The sequence below is a fragment of the Erithacus rubecula genome (genome assembly GCF_903797595.1).
Source record: "Erithacus rubecula genome assembly, chromosome: 16".
Lineage (NCBI taxonomy): Eukaryota > Metazoa > Chordata > Aves > Passeriformes > Muscicapidae > Erithacus > Erithacus rubecula.
In genome coordinates, this window is record NC_136668.1 from 16,524,855 (window position 1) to 16,546,912 (window position 22,058).

General features: G+C 45.9%; 1 protein-coding gene across 6 annotated transcripts; it reads right to left on the reverse strand.

The window, feature by feature from the left end:
* Positions 1 to 579: 579 nt before the first annotated feature.
* Positions 580 to 19,731, reverse strand: FBXO38 (F-box protein 38). Of its 6 annotated transcripts, XM_079319984.1 has the most exons (22): positions 19,634 to 19,731; positions 18,142 to 18,281; positions 17,065 to 17,198; positions 14,981 to 15,144; positions 14,511 to 14,676; positions 14,044 to 14,181; positions 13,636 to 13,773; positions 13,190 to 13,283; positions 12,819 to 12,949; positions 12,388 to 12,558; positions 12,017 to 12,159; positions 10,933 to 11,161; positions 10,478 to 10,597; positions 9,620 to 9,799; positions 8,178 to 8,858; positions 6,547 to 6,647; positions 6,280 to 6,382; positions 5,233 to 5,399; positions 3,707 to 3,852; positions 2,977 to 3,080; positions 2,706 to 2,819; positions 580 to 1,230 (listed from the first exon to the last, which is right to left on the reverse strand). In XM_079319984.1, the coding sequence occupies exons 2-22, from the start codon at positions 18,267 to 18,269 to the stop codon at positions 1,052 to 1,054; spliced, it is 3,531 nt and encodes a 1,176-aa protein (XP_079176110.1). In that variant the 5' UTR covers positions 18,270 to 18,281; positions 19,634 to 19,731; the 3' UTR covers positions 580 to 1,051. The 6 variants fall into 6 exon arrangements, with proteins under 6 accessions (XP_079176110.1, XP_079176112.1, XP_079176115.1 ...); XM_079319986.1 differs by lacking the exon at positions 19,634 to 19,731 and having other exon boundaries at positions 14,981 to 15,068; XM_079319989.1 differs by lacking the exons at positions 14,511 to 14,676; positions 19,634 to 19,731 and having other exon boundaries at positions 14,981 to 15,068.
* Between the last annotated feature and the right edge of the window lie 2,327 nt (positions 19,732 to 22,058).

Sequence of the window (22,058 nt, forward strand, 5' to 3'; positions counted from 1 at the left end):
GGGAATTCAAGCAAAGTTGGGAATTTGTCTTTGCAAGGTCTAGAGCCCTGGGAGTGCCACAGCAAAATGTGCATTTTACACCTGCACTGGCAGCAAACACCAGTGGGCACTGGGAGCACCTTTCAATCCACAACACAACATTTTTGGGGTAAATAGCAGCAGTTTTTAGTGGCCCTTGTGGGCAATGTGCATTGAGGGGTGAGCAGAGCCCCAGAACTCCCAGTGCTGCCACATCCCCTTTCCTGCCTGGAGGGAAAGATCAGCTTCCAGCCAGCTGGAATGGGCAGATTTCTGTTCCAACCAACAATCAGCAACTTGATTTCCACAGTACAGAGTCAAACACACCATGACAATGAAATCTAACAGTACAAAATGCTTGAGAACATTCTGCTTCCAAGGTGCTAAACATGGGGGCTTCCTTAACCCCCCAAAAAATGGGTTGAATATCTCTAGAAACTACCACACATCACCAAATTCTCTTCTGTATTTTGATTTTTTTTTTTTTTTTTGCTTCTGGCCTTCTTTGCAGCAGCTGGAGTATATTCTGACCCTTCCAAAAATGCACACAAGACACCAAGATTGTGCTCAACAGGTTTACTCAGACTGGACTCTTAAATGCTCAAGAAAAAGGCACAGATTAAAAGAGACTCTGATGACTCTTTTGAACACAGCAAATGGAATTGTTGTTTATAAGGAAAAAAAAAGAAATACTGCTATGAATTGTATGGGTTGAAAAGTTCAAATCTTCTTCTTCCCCATTCCTAATTATTGGCCTTCATTAAAATGGAACTTAAATTAAATTGTATAAACATATGAAATAAAGTTCTCAGTATTAGGAAGTTTGTTTGTTTGATTCCTCTATGTACAACTCTTAGTATACAATTTATACTTTCCATTTTACATTTAACTACATCCTCCTGGGCCACAGGCAGAGCCTGACGGGAAATGCTTTGCATTTAGGGAAAAAAACCAAAAAAAAAAAAAAAAAAAATTTAAAAAATCCTGCTTTTTCTTGGCCAGCAGTGCCAGGGGGTGGGAGGAAGGACAGCCCTCAGATGTAGTCATCCTCCACAGGCTCCCCATTGACATCACAGTAGTGGATGAAGATGGCCACGACCCTCTGGAACACCCCTCTCCTGACCTGGCGCAGCTCCGAGATCTCCTCGCCGATGGTCTCCATGCAGATGTCAGCTGAGAGCTGCCCCTTCCTCCTGGGGGCATAGATGGTGGCTGGGCAAACAGCAAGGAGAAAAGCTCACTCTGGGCACAGCTTCAACTCCAGCTATTCAATAGTATTATTCAATTCCAGTTGATTGTTTTTAATACAAGACAGTAAGGGACAATAAAGCAAAGGTTGGGTGTTTGGCATTCAGCCATTCAACCTTAACTCAGAAAATACTTCTTTGAATGCACCAACCTGTTGTATATTTATAGATTTTTATGCATTATTTAAAATCATCCCCCACCCCCCCAACTTGTAAATGAACATATCAGTACTCCTTGATAAAAGAAGATCAAGAAATTCTTCCCCTGGGGTTCTGGTGTGTCACCAGAATGTGAAGAAATCCAAGAATGTGAAATCCAAGAATGTGAAGAATTCCCTGATTATCTCTCTCTTTTTTTTATCATTTTCTGAGTTAATTACATGAACAAAAGCTTTTTACATCACTGTGTTATAGTCTAAAAAAATATACATTTATCACACTATTACTTCTAAGTTTTGTTAGGTTTTGTTAACAACGGAATTAAAAGCAAAGTTTTCCAACATTACACATACAGCATTCATTTTAATATATCAAAAAGCCAATAAAGTAATATGTATTTATAAGAAGGGGATGTTTTTCCCAAAAATATTCCCCAGCCAGGCTGGTTTTGCTTTCAGACTTGGCCAAAGAGAAAAAGCCTCCCCTGACTGGCCATGGTTAAAGGAATGTTCTCTCCTGCTTTCCTCAAAGCTTCCCACAGCTCCACTCCTCATGTCCAAATATCTGGGAGTGAAATAAATCCCAGAGCTTCAGAAACCCTGACTTGAGACCTCTCTGAGCTCATTTCAGGTTATTCATTATTTAAATGTTTTATAGACAGCAGCAATTAAGGATAAAGCAGCAGCACTCTCCTTCATTTTCATGGAAATCTCTGGGCTTTGATAATTAGCAAAGGACTCAGCAGCCAGAAGAGCAGCAGCTTTTTTAGTTACTTAATTTTTTGGTAATTCAACATTCATATTGAACTAGAAGCATCAAGTCAAGCTAATATAAAATTAAATTGTATTAGTCTAAAATAAATTTTTTAGAAGAAATTTAAAAATAAAACCAGAGAAAGGTATACCAAAAAAAAAAAAAAATAATCCCTTCCTCATTCTCTTGAGATTTCTAAACTAGAGCTGGATAAGAATATCCAAAATATAAAAATGCTTCTAATGAAGATTCCAGGATGTTCCTAATTAAGTAATGGAAGATTATACTTCTCCCTGCTGCCCAGCAAGGTTTTTAATTGAGGCCCATGCACTGCCTACCAATCAGTTCTAACCCACATTTTCTCCATTCCAGAGTTCACAAGTCCAGTTTTTAACTTTTGTATCAAATTTCTCTCCAACCTACCTTAACAACAGATCTACCAAAAGCAGCCTAAGGAGCAGAAAAGTGAAAAAGAAAGGGATGCACTGCCAAAAAAAGCAAGTGCAGGGAAGGAGCTGAGTTACTCACTCCTCTCATCATCCTCAAAGTCGTATCTGGCGTAGCTGTTGGGCTCTGCTGTCCTCAGGGACCTCAGCCAGGGGAAATCAGTGATCATGGAGTAGGGAGCACCATCCACAATGCCTGGAGAGGGACAGGGTGAGGAAACACCACCCCAGCTGCACCAGCACCCCTCAAATCCCTGCTCATTTATCCCCCCTCAGCTGGGTTTCCCCATCTCCTGCCATGGAATCTTCTCCATGTCTCTGGGAGTGATGCCAAGCTGGGCAGGAATTCTCACCTTCCAGGGTGTAGATGTCCCTGCCCCAGGGGTACTTGGGGTATTTCTTCAGGTCCTCCTCAGTCCTGGTGGCCTCAGGGAAGAACTCGTATTTAATCAGCTCTCTGGGGAGAAGGAGGGAGAGGTTACAGCAGGAAATGGGAAATCCTAATACATGACTTTCCCTTTCATGAGCCTGAATCCATGGAAAAAGTGCCTCACACAAACTGAGCACACATCCCTTCACTTGGAGAGCACCCACAGCCAGCAGGGACAGTTTAGAGCTGCTGGATGAGTCCCACTGGACACAATTCCCTGCTGCTGGCAACTGTCAGGAGCTGATCCTGATTAACATCACCTTCCACAGAAACCAACAAGCCAACACCATCTCTTGAAACAAATCACTCTTAAAAATAACTGATTTTCAAATTACTCCAACAACTTCAATGCATTATTGCTAGAGGAATGTGATGGTTATTGCTGGAGAATTTATAGGATTTTCCCATAGAATAAAACATAATATTTTCTATTATAAAATCTTATAAAAACATACAATCTTATTAAAAAAAAATCTTGACTCCGAATTCACACCGCGCCAGCCAGAATTCAACCTTTAATTTTTTTTTCCAACTGATTTTTTTTTTTTAAATTTGAGTGATAGAACAGAGCAAGTGTGGAGCTGCAGCTGCTCCAGGACACCTTGGCAGGTCCCTGGAGGAAATGCTCCCCCCAGGCAGGGCTCAGGACTCACTGGTTGATGTTGGCTATGGTGTCCATCCAGCTCCGCACCCGCACCTTGTTCCTGACGTTGGGGGGGTTGCTGAACTCGTGGATGATGCAGATGTGGTAGGGGTAGGGACCACTGAAGATCTTCTGCTCCAGACTCAGAGTGTCCACCTGGGGATAAAGGCTTGTGAGCACCACAAACTCTGGGATGGGGTTGCAGAGGTGAGAGCAAACAGATAAGGAGTAAATCCTCGGGAAATGCAGCAAGGAGGGGGAATTTTAACAACACAAATAAATATAAGAGTGAGGAGAGTGAAACTTCCCCAAGGCAGCTCTGCCAATTTATCTGCTTGAGTACTGGAATTGGATGGGAAATGTCCAATTTCTGATGTCTTTCCCAATTCCCATGTGAAAATAAACTCCATAAAATTACAGAATGGTCTAAAACTCCATTCATTGCTCAGAATTTTTGTTACAAGGAGGGGATCAGTGATTTGGGGTTTTATTCCCATCTATTTTTACCACTGTTCTTTAAGAGATGTGTTTCAAAGCAAAGCTGATTTTATGGATTTTATGTACAATCAATATTCCCTTATTGGCAAACCAAGACAGGGAAGCAGGAGAGAAGCAGCACCACAGAGGGATAAAGTCCAACATTCCCAACCTTCCAGATCTTAAATAAAACCCTCATAAATCCTCATCAGATGATTTTTAAGTCCCTCAATGTCCCTGTTTACAGTTTGTTTTACAGCCTGGGGGAGGAGAGGGTGGCTCCCAGTCCCACCAGAGTCCTGCAACACTTCAGCATCCCAAACTCTGCTATTCCTCAATCTAACAGGACATGGGCTCAGGATTTCATGCTCTGCTCACACATAGATTCAAGGTCCTGACAGTCTGAGTTACTCAGTTTGAAATGAACTCAAGGCATCTAACCCAGGGTGGATTTATGATGCTTGTATTCCCAAATCACCTGTTGTGTTTATGCTATGGATATTATATGGATATAAATACGGATGTAAATATGGATATTATATGGATATAAATATGGATGTTATATGGATGTTATATGGATATAAATATGGATGTTATATAGATGTTATATGGATGTTATATGGATGTTATATGGATGTTATATGGATGTTATATGGATGTTATATGGATATAAATACGGATGTAAATATGGATATTATATGGATATAAATATGGATATAAATATGGATATTATATGGATATAAATACGGATGTAAATATGGATATAAAACGGATATTATATGGATATAAAATGGATATTATATGGATATAAATATGGACATTATATGGATATTAAGTCCTGCACCTTTAAGAATGCAGTTAACAATATCCTCTAATACAATAAATACTGGAGATAGTGAAATTTAACATTTCATCCATCAGAGTATCTTAAAATCCAAGCAGCAGATCCTGCCATGAAAGCCTTGCTGAGCTTTAACCACCCCCATTTCAGAGTGCTGCTGCTGGAACATTTCCTGGCTCAGCTGCAAACCCCCCAGAGAAGGCAGGCTGGCTCTGCACCTGCTGCATGGGACGCAGGTAAATGATCCTGTTCCTCTCTGGGGGCATCCTGAGGATCTGGTCCAGGACCTGGTCCATGTTCAGCTTCTTGCACTGGGCGTAGTCAAAGCGATTCACCACGGGGGCGTTTTCCACCTTCAAGTGTTTCAGCACACGACACCTTGTAGCTGCAGAAGGAAATCAAAAAGCTCAGAGAAATCCCAGGTTTAAAAGAAGGTTTAAAACAAGCAATAGAAGCACTCAAAGATGATGTAAGTGTATCAGATCTAGCCCAGCTCTTTATTATTTTCTGTATTATCATAATCAAACTTTTCAGCTGTGACCGTGCCAGAAGTGGCCTTTTTAAAAAGTCAAATTTCATTTAATAACCTTTTGCTCCCTCTGTTTCCTTTCACTGCCACAACTTCCAAAATCAGCTCAAACACACAGGAGTGGGAAAGCCACACAATGGAAAATAAAATTGGCTTCTTTATAGCAACACTGCTCATGTCATCAAAATTTCCTTCAAAATCAATGTGTGTTCTAAGTATCCTGGAATAAAGAAATAATTCTTTTATTCCTGCTAAGTAGATCTCATGTCAGAAGAAAAAGTCTTCATTTAAATGGTGAATAAACGACCCAATCCAGGAGCTGTCACACCCTGCCACATGAAACTAATGCAACCTAAGCACTGAGAACAGATTTTTATCATGTCAAGGAGCAAAAGTATCACCCTGTCAGCTAAAACCCCTATGGGAGAATGAAGAAATGAGAGAAAAACAAGGTACTCAAACTCATTTCATCAACTTCTAATTACTGCATTACCACTCTTCAATAAACATCTCATCTCCCTAATTGTCAGATCATTTCAGCTGTTGATTTTCAGATATTAATCTTTATTAAAGCTGTTATAAGAAGCATTCAGAGTGGGAAGCAGCAATATTTGGAGTTCTAATTCATCAGCAATGCAGCTGATGAATACAAAATGAGCAGTGGCCTGACTTGAATCCTTTCAGGGGTTCCCAATACTGGCAGAGGGAGGAGGCAGCTCTGACATGGAGCACATACCATGGATGAACATCATTTTGGGGCAGTCTTTCAGCACCAAATCTGTTATTCCACAGTTGGTCAGTGTGATTCCTACCAGGTTTTTGGATTTCAAAGTCAGTACCTGCAGAAAATGGAAAAAAAATAAATGTGTGAAAGGGTAAAAATGAAAGAAAATAAATTGAATTTTACAAGATACAGGAAGATATTAATGAATATAATACAGCTTCAGTTCCCAGCAGGTGTTCATGGTGCTAAAGCTGCAGGGAGTGAAGGAAAAATCTTTACCTGAACATGATCATCCTCAATCACAGGGTCACTGGTACTGGTGGATTTGTCAGCTGTCCTTTTCCTCTTGGTGGTTTGCCTTGGCTTTGGCTTTGCTACTTCTGGAAACAAAAACATGGAAAAAGCTCTGCTCCATGTCAGGATCAAAATCTTTGCTCCATGACAATTTTTCCCCACACAGGTAAATCCAAACACCTGCAAATCTCTCCTTGCTCAAATCCCACAGTCAGCTTTGTGCTCAGAATTATTCCAAATAAATAATTTTATAGGTGAAAACCCAGGAATGTTGAACATACACCATAGAAAGATGTGGAGCCAGGAGAAGAAAAGATTCATGGTTATGTTACACTTGTATCTCTGCAGGAAACAGAACATCCTTGCCAAATACAAGACCCAAAATAGCTTTAATGTTTAAATAGTAGAAATTATCTCAAACTTCTGCAAAATCTGTTCTTTGTAACTGTCACAAGGTTTCTCCTAATATTGCAAAGTATAAAATCCTTTAATGTTCCCAAGCTCCACCAGGGTCCTCAAATTCCTGCTTAACAGATGAGTCTTTGAAAAGAAATCACCACAAGCATTATTTCCAACAGGAAGAGGAAAAAAAAAAAACCCACCCTAGAATTAATTTTCTGTCATTTGCAGATCAAATGAGAAATTGTTTTACTAAAACTAAGCTTTCTTTATTAAAAGATGTGGCATGTGCACAAAGATCCTCAATTAATTACTGGTCCTAAGGTAGAAACCAGACATTTTAAATTTAATAGCAAGATCTCTTCTTGAAAACTGAGCAGAACACGTGAGGTGATTTAGGTTTTGTTAACACTTGGGAGCATTAAATAAACTGGAAAAACACCAGGATATGAAGTGTTTGAGGCAGGAATTTGCTCCCCAACAAACATTCTCAGTTGGGTAAGCAGCACATTTCATCTTTCAGTTTCATTTTACCTGCCAGATATTTCCAGTAAAGAATCCTGGATATGTGAGGTTGTGCCAGACTAAGATGATTATTTTGGAAACCAACTATATTTGAAAGAAACAGCAAGTTCCCCTCTCTCATCTGTTGTTTTCTCCCTTCATTCCAGCCCTTCAGGGGTTTTATTTTATGTCAGATGAACAGAACAATAATGTGAAGCATGAAGGACAATTCTCAGTCAGTTTGATCACCCTGCCTGAAAACTTGGAAGCAGAACCCAGTGCAGGTTCAAAAGCCTGGCTCAACTGTAATTATGACTTTATTGGCTGATAAAGCACCAGTTGTAACCTTTGCCTTCTTGTTCAGATCTATGTGTAGCTGCTGCCTTTGCAGGGAGGATTTTAATGGGGAGACAACTTCTGTTTCAATGAATCACAGCCTTCACAGGCAGGCAGGGCTACACAAAAAAATTGCATTTTCAAAGGAGTAAACAAACATTGGTTAGAATGTATGGAGAACACAATCAAAGAGCTGCATGAAGGAAAAAAAAATCAGTGGCACTTTGAGAGAAATCTGATTTTACCTGGTGATGGCACCTCAGTCCCATCAAGCTCTTTCAAACCAGTCAGGTTTAAATCCCTGACTGAGAAGCTGCTCCCTGGGTGAGCTCATGGCAGCACTGCACACACTCAGCCCTTGCAGGTGTGAATCCTACCTGGCTCTGACACCAGAGGCACGTGGGACAGCCTGCTCCTGGCCCTGGTCAGGGGTCTCCGGGGATACTCCTCCTTGCAGTCCAGCTCCCAGCCCGGGGGCTGCGTGCTCTGCTCCTGGCTGCCAGCCCCACAGGCACTCCCATTAGTCCTGTGATCCCCAGGCTCTCCTGCAGCCCCACAGTCTGGCAGTGTCCTCAGTGCAAAGTCTGGCCCATCCCTGCAGGCTGCACTGGTGGAGGGGCTGTCCCCAGCCCCCCCCCCGCTCGTCCTGCGCTGCCTGGCGCGGGAGGAGCAGCGCGAGCACACCGAGCCCTCCTCGGGCTGCCTCTGGCTGCATCCATCCCTCCTGCAAGGGGAGCAGCCACACTGCCTGCACTCCTCCCCAGCTGCTGGGCTGCTGCCAGCAGAGTGGCCCTGGGCAGCCTGGGCACAGTCAGGGCTGGGAGCAGCAGGGCTGCAGGAGCTGGGGGCAGCCGGGGCGCTGCTGCAGCTGCCGTAGGAATCCTTGCTCTTGCTCCTCTCAGGCATGTCACTGGCTGCTTTCATGTCAGCTTTGATCTGCTCACTGGTCACCTGGCAGCCCTTCTCACAGCTGCTCTCCTCCAGGGGGAACTGCTTGGCCTGGCCCCCGTGGCTGCTGCTGCATCTCTTCCTCAGGGGGGTCTTGCCTTTGCCGCTCACTGCAGGAGGGAAGGGAGGGACAGCAGTGAGAATCCTCCAGCAAACCTGAGTGTGCTGCTGAAAACACAGAGCAGCCCAGAAGCCAGGGGCAATCTCCCCAGCAATGGGAATTGTTAGTATTTGTAGCTGCTGCTGCATCTCTGTAACATCTTGCAGCTATTTTTGTGCTTTATGTGCTGTGTGTTTGCTACACAGAAATCCCAAATTGTCCCCGAGCAGCTCACTGCTCACACAGGCACAACAGGAAAGGGACACTGATAACAGAATCAAAGAACACAGAAGGGGGTGAGTGCCACCTCCAGGAATTCCTTGGGCACCTCCAGGGATGGGGATCCAACCCTTCCTGGGCAGCCCCTGCCAAGGCCTGAGCACTTTTCCATGCAGAAATTCCCCCTGAATTTGTTTTAATCCTCTCAGCTCACTGTAATACCCCAAGCCTCAAACTCCCAATACTGGCAGTACAAAAGCTGATGCAAATTCTCTCCCAACACAGATTCTTTCCCCCCTGAAACCAGAACTGACATCCACACTGTGGCTCACAGGCCTGATAAACTCTGTCCACTTGGGAATCCCAAAGAGGAGCTGCAGGGCTCTGATCAGTGCAGCACCAATATTTGTGTTTCTGCACAAGACCTGTGATTTGAGCTCAAAATATGTCCTTACACCCTCATTCTACATTCCAAACAAGCCAGAAATGAACCTGCACCACATGGAAGGACAGAAGAATGTCTCAGATTTTTCAAGAATGAATGTTGCCCACCTGAAGGTTCTCTGGTTTCCACTGGATCCCTGCTCTTCTCCTCCCCATCTGAGTAACTCTGTGCAATGCTGTTGGAGATGCAGACTCTGGAAGTGCTCATGTTTTCCTCCTCATCCTCACTGTCTGAATCATGGATGGTAATAGGAGCTGCTTTTACAACAGGTTGAATTCCACTTGGTCCTGAGAAGGAGAATATCAATATTTCATGTAAAAATTAACCAAGCACTGATTAAAGGGCTGAAAAGCTTTTAGCACTGCTTGAAAAACTGGTAAGGAATTAATTGGAGTCAACTTAGCCACCCAGTCTGTGGGTCTCTCATTAAAATCTAAATGGGAGAAGAGCAAAATACTGCAGCATTAAACCTTCTGGTTTGGAAGGGGAGGAGTGGCACAATGGAGTGTTACTTCATGTTGGGATATTCAGTAGGAAATTATATTGTCCAGCATAAAGTGGCAATAAAAGAAATCAAGACTGCCTTGTGTCACTAAGACAAATTAAATTAATACTGGAACAAGTTGTGCTGGCTTGAGAAAAGCAAAAACAACCCAAGTGCTGCAGCAAAAGAACAAAGGCCATGAACACCAACAGAGCAACAGGACAAGTTCATTCAGGCTTTCTGACTTTTATTATCCTGAGCACAAAAATCAGGCTTTAAGGTCAAGGTATTTCCCTGCATGTGCAAAGAAAGCTCTGGGCTGTAACACAGAATAAATTCCCTCACAGCACTAAGTTGTACTGACATCATTACTGAGAATCAGACAACCCAGCTGAAGCAAAACATCCAAAACCAGACTTACAGTGGGAAATTAATTCCTCAGGGAGATAGCAGGAGGTGATTTCTTCCCAAACCCAGTTACCTGCTTGCTCCTCATCCACCTCCATGGGAACAACAGCCTGGCTGGGAGCTGGCAGCTCATCCTGGCCCTGCCCAGCAGCCTCCCCCTCCTCCTGTGCCACCTCCTCCATCTCATTCAGGGCTGCAACAGGAACAGGAAACAGAATGAGCAGAGCCCTCAAACAGCCCCAAGAAAGAAATAGTAACTGCCTTGATTCCCCTGGTGAGCCTCTGGGTTGCACAAGGTCTCTCATAGATTTTCTACATCTCTGTAGCCAAAGCCCAGCCTAACTTTTGGGGTTTAGTTCACACAGAAAAGATTAAAGCTCCAGGAGCTGAAAGAGCAACAAGTTTTCAATGTATATTCCTATCTTCACCTGGAGCCTATATGAGTGGGAATGCAGATAAAATCCCCCCCAAATCCCCCCCAGAATTCCCCTCTGCCCCAAATCCCCCCCAAATCCCCCCTAGAATTACCCTCTGCCCCAATCTGCTGCTCCTCAGCAGGGCCCTCCTGGTGCAGCTCATTCTCCTCATTCTGCTCGTTGGGGTGCTGGTGGTTGTTGTGGTGGATGTTGGGGTTGTTGTTGTTGTTGTTCTGGTGGTTGTTGTTGTTGTCATTGTCATTGTTGGAGTTCTGATTGCTCACCAGGGCAGAGGAGACCCCAATTCCTGTGCCTGCACTTAGGCCCACACGAGCACAACCCTGGAAAGAAAGAGCAGGAATTCAGATTTGTAAACGTGGATTTGTTATCTCAACATTCCCTAAAGGCACCAGGAAAATCACTGTGCTGGAATGGTCTGGGATAGCTCAAAAACCAGGGACACTGTCCCTCAGATTTCCTGATTGCAGAGGTCCATCTTCAGGCTGGCAAACCAGAACCTACATTGTTAAATTCCTAATAAAAGTTTTCCAAGCACTTCATTTGAATCTATTAATTGTGTTAATCTGTTTATTTGCTGTGGGGTAATGACATGAATACAAACAGCAGATCAGAGTTCTCCCAGCACACAGCAGCCCTGAGGTAAAGGTAAATTGGTCATTAATTAAACCATTAATGACCAAAGAAGCATGTTTTATACTTTTCATTGCCTGCCAGCAGCTTAACAAGGATTTTGTTACAGTGTGGGAGGGGACAACGTGAAGAAATAAAATTCCTGAGTTTGAAAGCACTTCAGAAGGGAAACACCACCCCCATTTCACCTAGCAAAATATCATAAAAACCTCTTGGTATTGTAAAGAGAGGTCTAAATATAAAAAGCAGCAGCACAGTGAAATATCAGCAGAGACCTTGAGAGAACCAGTGAGGTTTACTTTCAACAGAATCAATGAGTTTTATTTTCTGGTCACATGTTGATTCCTTGCCACTGCTCCCATTTGCAGAAGCAGCATCACTCTCCCCAGCACATCATGCTAAAAGCTACTGCAAACCAAAATCATTTATTCCCAATCTCTTTAATTAATGACAACTTTGAGAAGAGCACACTGGATTGCCAATGAAATGGAAACAAGTACAAATCCTGGCAGTGAGAAAAAGCCAAACCATTCTCTGGGATTTACCTTTGGAGGCTCTCTGAACATCTGGTCCAGAGAAATGAACTCCAAGCTGGGCAGTAACTCGATGAACTGACTGAAGGAGTCCAGCTTGATGGCATGGCACCTCACCAGGGTCAGGTCAACCAGGCGGCTCCACCTCGAGTGGTCTGGCAACACAAGAGAGGGATTCCTGAGGGATTCCCACCTCACTCCTCCTTTATCACCCCCTTTTCATCCTCTGGATCTCCATCCTGCTCCCAGCATCACCATGGCCCCAAAGCAAGCATCATCTACTGTACTTACTAACAACAGAACAAGCAGTACTAGAGCAGAGAAATTCTGGTTTAGCACAGAAATTCATATAATAGCTCTGAAATTTCAAAGGTGTGCAATACCTGTGATCCAATTATTTGGGTTATGTAGATGTGGGCAGTTGTAAATGACCAGATACTTGATGAAAGAAAAAACTTCATTTACAGCTTTCATACCAATATCTGTAATAATTCCTGGGTTTTCAACCACATCAGCCAAGCCGTACCTCACCAAGTCCGTACTCGTCATTTTACCTACAAAAGAGAGGAGCAGACACAGCAGTAAATTTGCCTTTTTTAACAGGATTTTCTAACTCCTTATTGATCAGATCATTCCTTTAATAAAGCTCAGCTTTCTCAGTTTCAGGGAGTGAGGAATACCAGATTTGGCTGTATGAGATCAGCAGCCTCAATAAGTGCAACGTTAATATTCTTATTAATCACTGAGAACACGATTGAAAACACAGCAATCTCTGTGATCCTTATGTTTTCTATGGATATAAAAAGTGTCATACACTGTAGTAAAAACTCATCAACGTAGCCTAGGTGAAGAGTTTCAAACTGTGGGAATTCCAGTTCAGCCATCTTCAAAGCAGAAAAAACACCATCTTTGGTCAGGGAAGGCTGGATCCGCACTTCGTGCAACCTGCAGGGAATTCAGAATTGCTCCTGTCAGAATTCAGGTCAAAACACTGCAGAAGGTGCCCTGTTCTAATAAAACAGAATCTGGCAGCACTCAGAGGGTACTTGCAGTTATTTTAATCTTGTTATGTAAAGTTTTCATGTGTATTTCTTAAATTCTGATGGTGTTCTGTCATTTGGATGTCATTTCTAAAATATTTTATTTTGAAAAAGGAGAAGCAAAGAGGGATCTGAAGGGAGGTACCTTCGTGCAGCAGTTATGATGAGGTAGCCAAGATCCACTTCAAGTGCATTCTTGCAAGCTCCCAGAACTATAGTGTGCAAATTCCTGAAACCACCTGGCAAAAAAAAAAAACCAAAACACCCTTGTTACACTTCAGCCCCACATCACAGCCCTCAGCCCCCCACATTTTCACCAGTGCTGTCTTGACCTTTCTTAGCAAATCAAGAAAACAAATATTTGCACCCAGCTCTTCCAATCTAGGTCTGCTCATCAATAAATGCAGCCCATTAAGAGTTGATTGCATTATATAATATAAATTATACCCAATACAGAACATATTTAGCACTATGAGCATAGTTCCAAACACTCAAAAAAGAATATTCTACAGACACAACCCCTCCAGAATTTGCTAAAGCTTTGACTGGTTGATTTTTTTTTTCAGGTATGAGGGATTAGGAGTTTCCCACCTGATCTCCAGCTGTCTTCTACCACGTGCTGGATAAGTCCTCCAAGAAATGGAACACGGACCAGTTCCAAGTGCTCCAGATTCCTGGCAGAAGCCAGGCCTGTCACCAGGGGAACATACTTCAGAGAGTTTGTGGGTCCTGCACACAACAAGGCCAGAAAGAGAGAGCAGGTTGTTCACTTTTCCCTGAATTATCCCACGGGAGAACTAAAACACATCCACAATATCTCTCTAGAGCAGCTTTAACAGAACACACAGCACCAAGAAAGGGACAGGACAGGGAGAGATTTCTGTCCAACACCACAAATCAAACAAGGGCTGCTCTCAGAATGTGGAATTTCAAGACTTTAACAGAACCAGATTTCCTCCATGCTCTACCATCCCCTTCAGACACAAGAATCCCTCTTACCAGCACAGTTCCTCATGACAAAAGCCCGTAAGCTGATACAAAGGAAATCTTTAAAAGGCTGTGGTTTGGTGAGTCTCACCCACTTCAAATAAAGGTGCCTCAGCATTGGGATACAAGGAATCTCAGGGACATTCACCCCTAATAATACATAAACAAAAGAAACAAACATTTTAAACAAGCTTCAAACTAATCCTCTGCATGACAAATTCCTGGCTTTCAAAAGGAAGCTTTTCTGTGCTTTGTGGCTGAGAAAAGCTGTGAACACTTGAAGCACAAGTTCTTCACCTTGGTTTGTCAAGAATTCTTTAGAACTTGCCCTCTGCACCTGCTATCAAATATCCAACTAAGATCTCCAAGATGCCACAGCCCAAACTCCCTCTCCTCCAAAGAATTACAAATCTGCAGAGTTTCAAAGCCTTTAAATCCACCTGTGTTGAAGCCAACTCCTTCACCACGACCACACTCACCTACTAAGTGCAAAGTCTGAATTTTAGCTCCTATAGGAATTTTCAGCTTGTTCTCAGGAGGAATTGGAAAAGCACCATTACGATTACGAAACTTCCCTAAAATGTGGACTTGGGGCATGTATGTCCAAATAGCTTCCACCAGCTCTAAATGAGAGGTCTCAACACCCTGGATAAAAGGAAGCAAAGCAAATGCTCTAACACCAGTTCAACAACAACATCTTCTTAACCATGTAAACTACAGAATGCAACGTTATTTCACTTTGTATTTCTAGCAAGACTTGTCTTTTTCAAAGCAGAGGGATCACAGCTTTAATTCCTTGCCGGGTTTAAAAGCACCTGGGATTCCCCTCGGTGCAACTAAAAATAGCTGTCATTAACAAACAGGGTCACAATGAACTGGAAGCACCAAGTCCCTGCCACACATTTTGAACAGTGCTGAAGGAGGTTTTCTCCCAAATCCAGCCACTCACCAGCAAATTTGGACAGGCCTGCAAAGCCTCTAAAACTCCAGGAATGCTGAAAGCTTCGTGGCCACGGACTCGGCGCCTTTCCAGATACCTGGGATGAAGACCATAAAGTTGTTCAATGTCTGGCATCTTCCTCAGCAGCGTTAGGAAGCTGGAATCAGTGAAACCTAAGACAACAACAACACATTTGGTATTGGTGTGGCAGCAGACACTCAGCTGGGAAGGGAAAGCCAAACACTTCTCTCTTTATGTGGCAGTATAAGCTCTGTGATGTTGAAAAGATGTATTGGGTGAAGCAATGTCTGAGCTAAATACTTCTGTGCCTTGAATTTTGCAGGTTTGCTAAAGGTTTCCTTCAGAGGAGCTGTATGGCTGCAGGGTCCACTGTGCTCTCTCCCTTCTCACATGAAGCTTTGTGGGTCTATTTTTCCTGGAATTCCATTTATTAACTCCATGGCTCAAAAAAAATCCCAGCAGGATCCCTTATTTCACTTCACTATTCACCACAGCTCACATTTCTCACAGAAACAGGATGGTTTCTTAAAGCAAAAGAATTTTATTCTAGTGAAAGACAGCACATAAAAAGGATTTTAACTGGGTGAGTTACTTGTATTTACACCAGTTTTAGGTTAGTTCTAAACACCTGCTCAATACCAGCCACAGTCAATTTGTAAATCCTCTCCTTTTCAGAATCCACTCATTTTAGCTGTGCCCCCACCAAATCCCAGCAGTGCAATTTAAAGCCAGCAGAAATCCTGATACTCACAGGGCTCACCCAGACTGACAAATTTACCTATTGACCTGCAGGAGACTCAAGGTGTGACATCAAAACTTATCCTTACACTGGTAAGTGCTGGCAGATGAGTTGCTCTCTCACTCCACTGTATTTTTTGTTGCCTGCATGCAAACAGCCTCTTCATGGCACAACCCCTGGATAATCTGCCTTCCAACAATCAGACAAACACAGACTGTATTGGCAGGTGGCTACAGAGCACAGAATCCCAGAATGAACTGGGCTGGAAAAGACCTTTGAGAGCATCAAGTGCAACCTATGACCTAATAGAGCAACACCCCAAATTTATATCTACACACAGACAGAACGTGGCAAAGCCACTCCTAAGGCAAAGGAAGGCACCATGCAGGCAATGCCAGGCTGGCTGTGCACAGGTTGTGCAGGAGCAGCTCACCTGTGACCCTGAGCTCCCACCTGTGACCCTGAGCTCTCACCTGTGACCCTGAGCTCTCACCTGTGACCCTGAGCTCCCACCTGTGACCCTGAGCTCCCACCTGGGACCCTGAGCTCTCACCTGGGACCCTGAGCTCCCACCTGTGACCCTGAGCTCCCACCTGGGACCCTGAGCTCTCACCTGTGACCCTGAGCTCTCACCTGGGACCCTGAGCTCTCACCTGTGACCCTGAGCTCTCACCTGTGACCCTGAACTCCCACCTGTGACCCTGAGCTCCCACCTGTGACCCTGAGCTCCCACCTGGGACCCTGAGCTCTCACCTGTGACCCTGAGCTCTCACCTGTGACCCTGAACTCCCACCTGTGACCCTGAGCTCTCACCTGTGACCCTGAGCTCTCACCTGTGGGCATGTACTCCCACCTGTGACCCTGAGCTCTCACCTGTGACCCTGAGCTCTCACCTGTGACCCTGAACTCCCACCTGGGACCCTGAGCTCTCACCTGTGACCCTGAGCTCTCACCTGTGGGCATGTACTCCCACCTGTGACCCTGAGCTCTCACCTGTGACCCTGAGCTCCCACCTGTGACCCTGTGCTCTCACCTGTGACCCTGAGCTCTCACCTGTGACCCTGAGCTCCCACCTGTGACCCTGAGCTCCCACCTGTGACCCTGAGCTCTCACCTGTGACCCTGAGCTCTCACCTGTGACCCTGAGCTCCCACCTGTAACCCTGAGCTCTCACCTGTGACCCTGCGCTCTCACCTGTGACCCTGAGCTCTCACCTGTGACCCTGAGCTCTCACCTGTGACCCTGAGCTCTCACCTGTGACCCTGAGCTCCCACCTGTGACCCTGAGCTCTCACCTGTGACCCTGCACTGTCACCTGTGACCCTGAGCTCTCACCTGTGGGCATGTACTCCCACCAACGCCCTGCACACAGATCCACCACCTTGACCACGCGCAGGTACAGCGTCACCGCCTCCTTCAGCTTCCGGGACAGGCACTCCATGCACATGATGTCCTGCAGGGGCAGGTACCTGGGGACAGCAAGAGCAGCCCCTGCTTCAGCACAGCTGCAGCTGGCACACAGCTGGCACACAGCTGGCACACAGCTGGCACTGCCAGCACTGCACGCTGCTCGTTTGTCAGGCTCTCGTTAAACACAGTTTTGCAAAGCAGGGTGACTCAGCAGTTTCTGACACTGACCATGGAATATTCACACAAATTCACAGATGATTTGGTTCTCCAGTAAATCACAGAATGTTTGGGTTAAATCTTAAATCCTTAAATCCCATCCAGTGCCATCCCTGCCATGGCAGGGACCCCTCCCACTGTCCCACTGCTCCAGCCCCAGTGTCCAGCCTGGGCACTGCCAGGGCTGCTCTGGGCACCTGTGCCAGCCTTGCCCACCCTCCCAGGGAACAATTCCCTCCTTAAAGTTCATCTAAACCAACCCAAACCCTGCTGACCAAGCCATTTACCTCAATTGGTTTGATTAAGTTACATTCTTTTTCTAGCACATAGTGCAGGTCAATTTCCAAATATTTTGGAGAGCTGTTGTTTTCCAAGAACTTGTTATGTATGAACAACTTCTCATGTTTTGGGTAATAGGGCTGAGTGAACATCTGGGAGAAGGACTTTGCTGTAGGGGATGTCACATCCTCATCCCAGATCCCTTCTGCAGATGCCACAATTCCCAAACAATCACCTCAGCTGTGCCCTACCCAAAGTGCATTTCTGCTCTTAAACCAGTACTTATAACAAAATTACATCACTTACTTATTTCTTCTTCATTCTAACATTCATGACACTCCCATAAATTAATTTTCAGTTGCCAAATGAATTTTGAAGAAGAAACATTTGTCATCCCTTTTTATCCACCAGTCTATTGGTGCTACATCCATTGTTTACTGTCACTGTCAAAAAAATCAAGAATATTAAAACAATAAGGACTAAATTGATTTCTGCCAGGCTGCTCACCTAAAGATGTGGCAAAGCACTTCATGAGAGAGTTGGTTCATGTAATCTTTTGGCTCCTCAGCTTTGGTAGACTCTGGCCCTTCCCTGCTCACTGTGCTCCCTTTCACTGTTTTCCTCCGGGGCCCCATCTCTGCACCGAGCTCTGCTGGGAGGAAATGGGCAGATTATGAAATTCAGGGCAGCTGAAACACAAAAAGGGACACAGCAGAGGAGGGGACAGCAGTTCAACCACAAAAAAAAAAAAAAAATAAGCTGTGGTTTGATTAGAGAGAAGGGTTCAGACAGGACCTGAGGATTATCAGATAAACCAGAGGAAAAACAACTGGTTTAAAAAAACAAAAAAAGATTTTGGAAAAGCTTTCAGCAAAGCCTCGGTTTCAGCCTCCCTGTGATGCCAAAATGTGAAATACTGACAGCTTCACTGTCATCGAATTACTGCTAAACAAGTGGTTTCACACATTTTGGGTGCATTTTGAGTTCCTAACTGCATGATTTCATTTGACAGGGGGATATTTAATCAATTAATTCCCACATGGATTTATTGCCTGAATGGATCTCTGCTCCTCTGGATTGGGGGAATTCTCCAGCCAGGAGTGAAGGTTCTGTGTTTGTTGTTTTTTCAAGGACAGGCTGGAAAGGCTCAGTTTGGGGTGCTTAACCTTATCAAGCCCCAAATTAATTATTTATAGACTGAATTCCAAGGAAAACATCGATTCCAGTCACCTGAAAGAACTCAGTTTGAACAGAAGATTGCAACACAAGCTCCAAACTTCCAGACTGGCACAGCCACGTGCTGGGCACAATCCAGCAGCAAAGAGAACAGCAAAAGGATTGGGACAAAAGGCAAGAGAAATACAAATATTAACAAGCAAAGCAGGAAAAATCCTGTAAGACACAATTCCAACCAGCACAACCCAGCCCTGCCAGCATTTGTCTCTATGAGTCTGCACTTTCTGCACAATAAAAGCTCCTCCTGGGGTTATTTTGAGCTAATGAGCACAGCTTTAACACCTCATTCTGCATCAGCGAGCTGACCCTATTTAAAAATAACAAATAAATTTTCACAGCAAAAAGAGTTTGATATGTTCAACAAAGCAATTGAGGCCTCCACCTCAATTAATTCCCGACAATGAAGCAGCAGCTCGATGTGCTCTATTCTGGATGGATAAACACGCCACGGACCCCAAAAAGCTTTAAAAGGGATGGGGAGACTCGGCAGAAACGCAAAATGAGGGGAAAGGCGGCGGCAGCAGGCAGGGAGGGCCCGGCAGGGCCGGATCCGGGCGGGCGGGAGGAAAACGCGGCGATTTGTGCGAGATCAGCCAAGGAGAAGCAGCTGCGCCCACCGGCAGCCATGGGGGCCGCGGGCCTGTGACAGCGGGGTCGGCACACGGAGCGAGCGGCAGCTCCGGCTGCGCCGTGCCGGGGGCTGAGCCAGCCGCGCCCGTGTCCCTGTCCCGTGTCCCCTGTCCCATGTCCCATGTCCCCTCACCTGCCCGCGCTCCCCTCGCCGCCCTCGCCCCGCTGTGGCCGCCGGGGAGCCCCGGCCCCGCTTCCTGCGCGGCCCCTTCCGCCAGCGCCGCCGCTTCCGCTTCCGCCCGCCCCGCCGGCCCGCCCCGCAGGCCCCGCCCCGCCGGCCCCGCCCCGCAGGCCCCGCCCCGCAGGCCCCGCCCCCGCAGGCCCCGCCCCCGCCGGCCCGCCCCGCAGGCCCCGCCCCGCCGGCCCCGCCCCGCCGGCCCCGCCCCCGCCGGCCCCGCCCCCGCAGGCCCCGCCCCGCCGGCCCCGCCCCCGCGGCGCTGAGGGCGCTGAGGGCTCCGAGCGCACAGAGAGGCGGATGGAGTTCAATAAAGGCGTTATGGCAGCGCGCAGTCACAGCCACAGCTGTGCCGAGCCGGGGGGACACACAGGAGGGAGGTTTCGCTGCCCCTGGCACGGGTGGGATGAGGTTTAAGGTCCTTCAGCCCAAACAGTTCCGTGATCATCCAGCGCAGCTGCTGGCGCTGCACAGCCCCAAAATCCAGCCTGGAGCGGTGTCCAAACTCTGCTGGAGCTCTGGCGTTCCCTGTGAGCCTGGGCAGTGCCCAAGTGACCAAAATCCACCCTGAACCTCCCTGGCCCAGCTCCAGCCCTTCCCTGTCCCTGTCCCTGTCCCATCCCTGTCCCATCCCTGTCCCTGTCCCGTCCCTGTCACTGTCCCTGTCCCTGTTCCTGTCCCTGTCTCTGTCCCAGCCCTGTCCCTGTCCCATCCCTGTCACTGTCCCTGTCCCTGTTCCTGTCCCCTCCCTGTCCCGTCCCTGTCCCATCCCTGTCCCTGTCCCATCCCTGTCCCTGTCCCATCCCTGTCCCATCCCTCTCCCATCCCTGTCCCTGTCCCATCCCTGTCCCTGTCCCATCCCTGTCCCATCCCTGTCCCATCCCTGTCCCTGTCCCATCCCTGTCTCTGTCACTGTCCCCTCCCTGTCCCGTCCCTATCCCATCCCTGTCCCTGTCCCTGTCCCATCCCTGTCCCTGTCCCATCCCTGTCCCTGTCCCCCCTGGGTCTCCTGCAGTTGAACCATCCCCGCGCCCTCAGCTGCTCCCCCAGACCCTTCCCCATCCTTTGGATGCTCTCTGGCAGCTTTAAAAGTGATTTTTCCTATACAGACTTTACCCTGGCCCCAAAATTCCTGCCAGCTGCCTCCCACGTGTATTTGCAGCATCGTGCAGGGCTGTACTTAAACCATGTTTTTAATCACTGTTGTTATAAATGAGAAACAAAAGTCTCGATACTGAGCAAAATTTATATTATTTTATAAGGCAGAGCAATGGGGGTACATGGGGGCCACTGCCCACTCCATGCTCCACCCAACTCTGGTTTGCAGCTCCCTTTTAGTGCATGGTTTCCTTGTAGTCATCAATAATTGTTATTTTTTTGTTATTTTTTTGTTGTCATAATTTTGCCACTTTGTCACTGGATGATGTGAGTCTCTAGACAGTTTGTCAAGTCCATAGATAACCTCTGCTCTTGGTAGATAAAGAATGGTCGTAAATAAAGTCAGTCTGGTCTCAGGGATAGGTTACAATTGATCACACAAAGGCAGGAAATCTGATTTTGCAGGATCTGTTGGGCTGTGTGAAAGGCTTGTTTTGCAAGCTGCCAGAAACATAATATTCATAACAGGAAGAATTAAAACAAAATTATATATTTTTCTTCCTTTAGTGTCGTGCTTGATTTCAGACCTAAGTATTCTGGTTTATACAAACAGCAATATTTTTATGATTAACACAATTTTTTTATCAATTATCACGCTGTGTTTGGGTGGATCCCAGCAGAAATCACAATTCCCTCAACATTTTAAGGTGATGTTTCACACAAACCCCAAGGATTGGGTAACGAGGCTGGTTCATCACCCAGCAGACTGTTTGTGAGTGATTTTTTGGGAATGACAACATGCAAGGACTCGGCTGCTGGTTCAGTGATTCAGGAACCCACAAAGCTCTGTGTCGGGGTAGGAATAAAAAAATAAATCCTTGGCAATCCCTGTGGATTTTGGATGTGCCAACAGCACCACTGAGCTTGGGAAAGGCCTCAGAGATCACCGAGTCCAACCTGTGACAGCATCAAAACCAACAGAACATCCCAAAACTAGACCCCAAATGAGACAAGTGAGGTTTGTGTGGAAGGGCAGGTTGAGGTGCAGCTGAGCTTGTCCTGCCCTCCCTCCCCCAGGCAGGGACACGGGGGTGGCAGAGGAGCCACAAAGGACACAGGAGACACTAAATGGAATTAAGGAATTTGGGCAGGGCCTTGGGCTGGAGCTGTCACTGAAACAGTCAGAGAATGTCAATGGTGAAGTGGCTGCAAGAGAGAACAGAAACCAAAACCACCCTGTTTTTTCTTAACAGAAAACCTGTGATGTATCCCATATCTTTGAAGA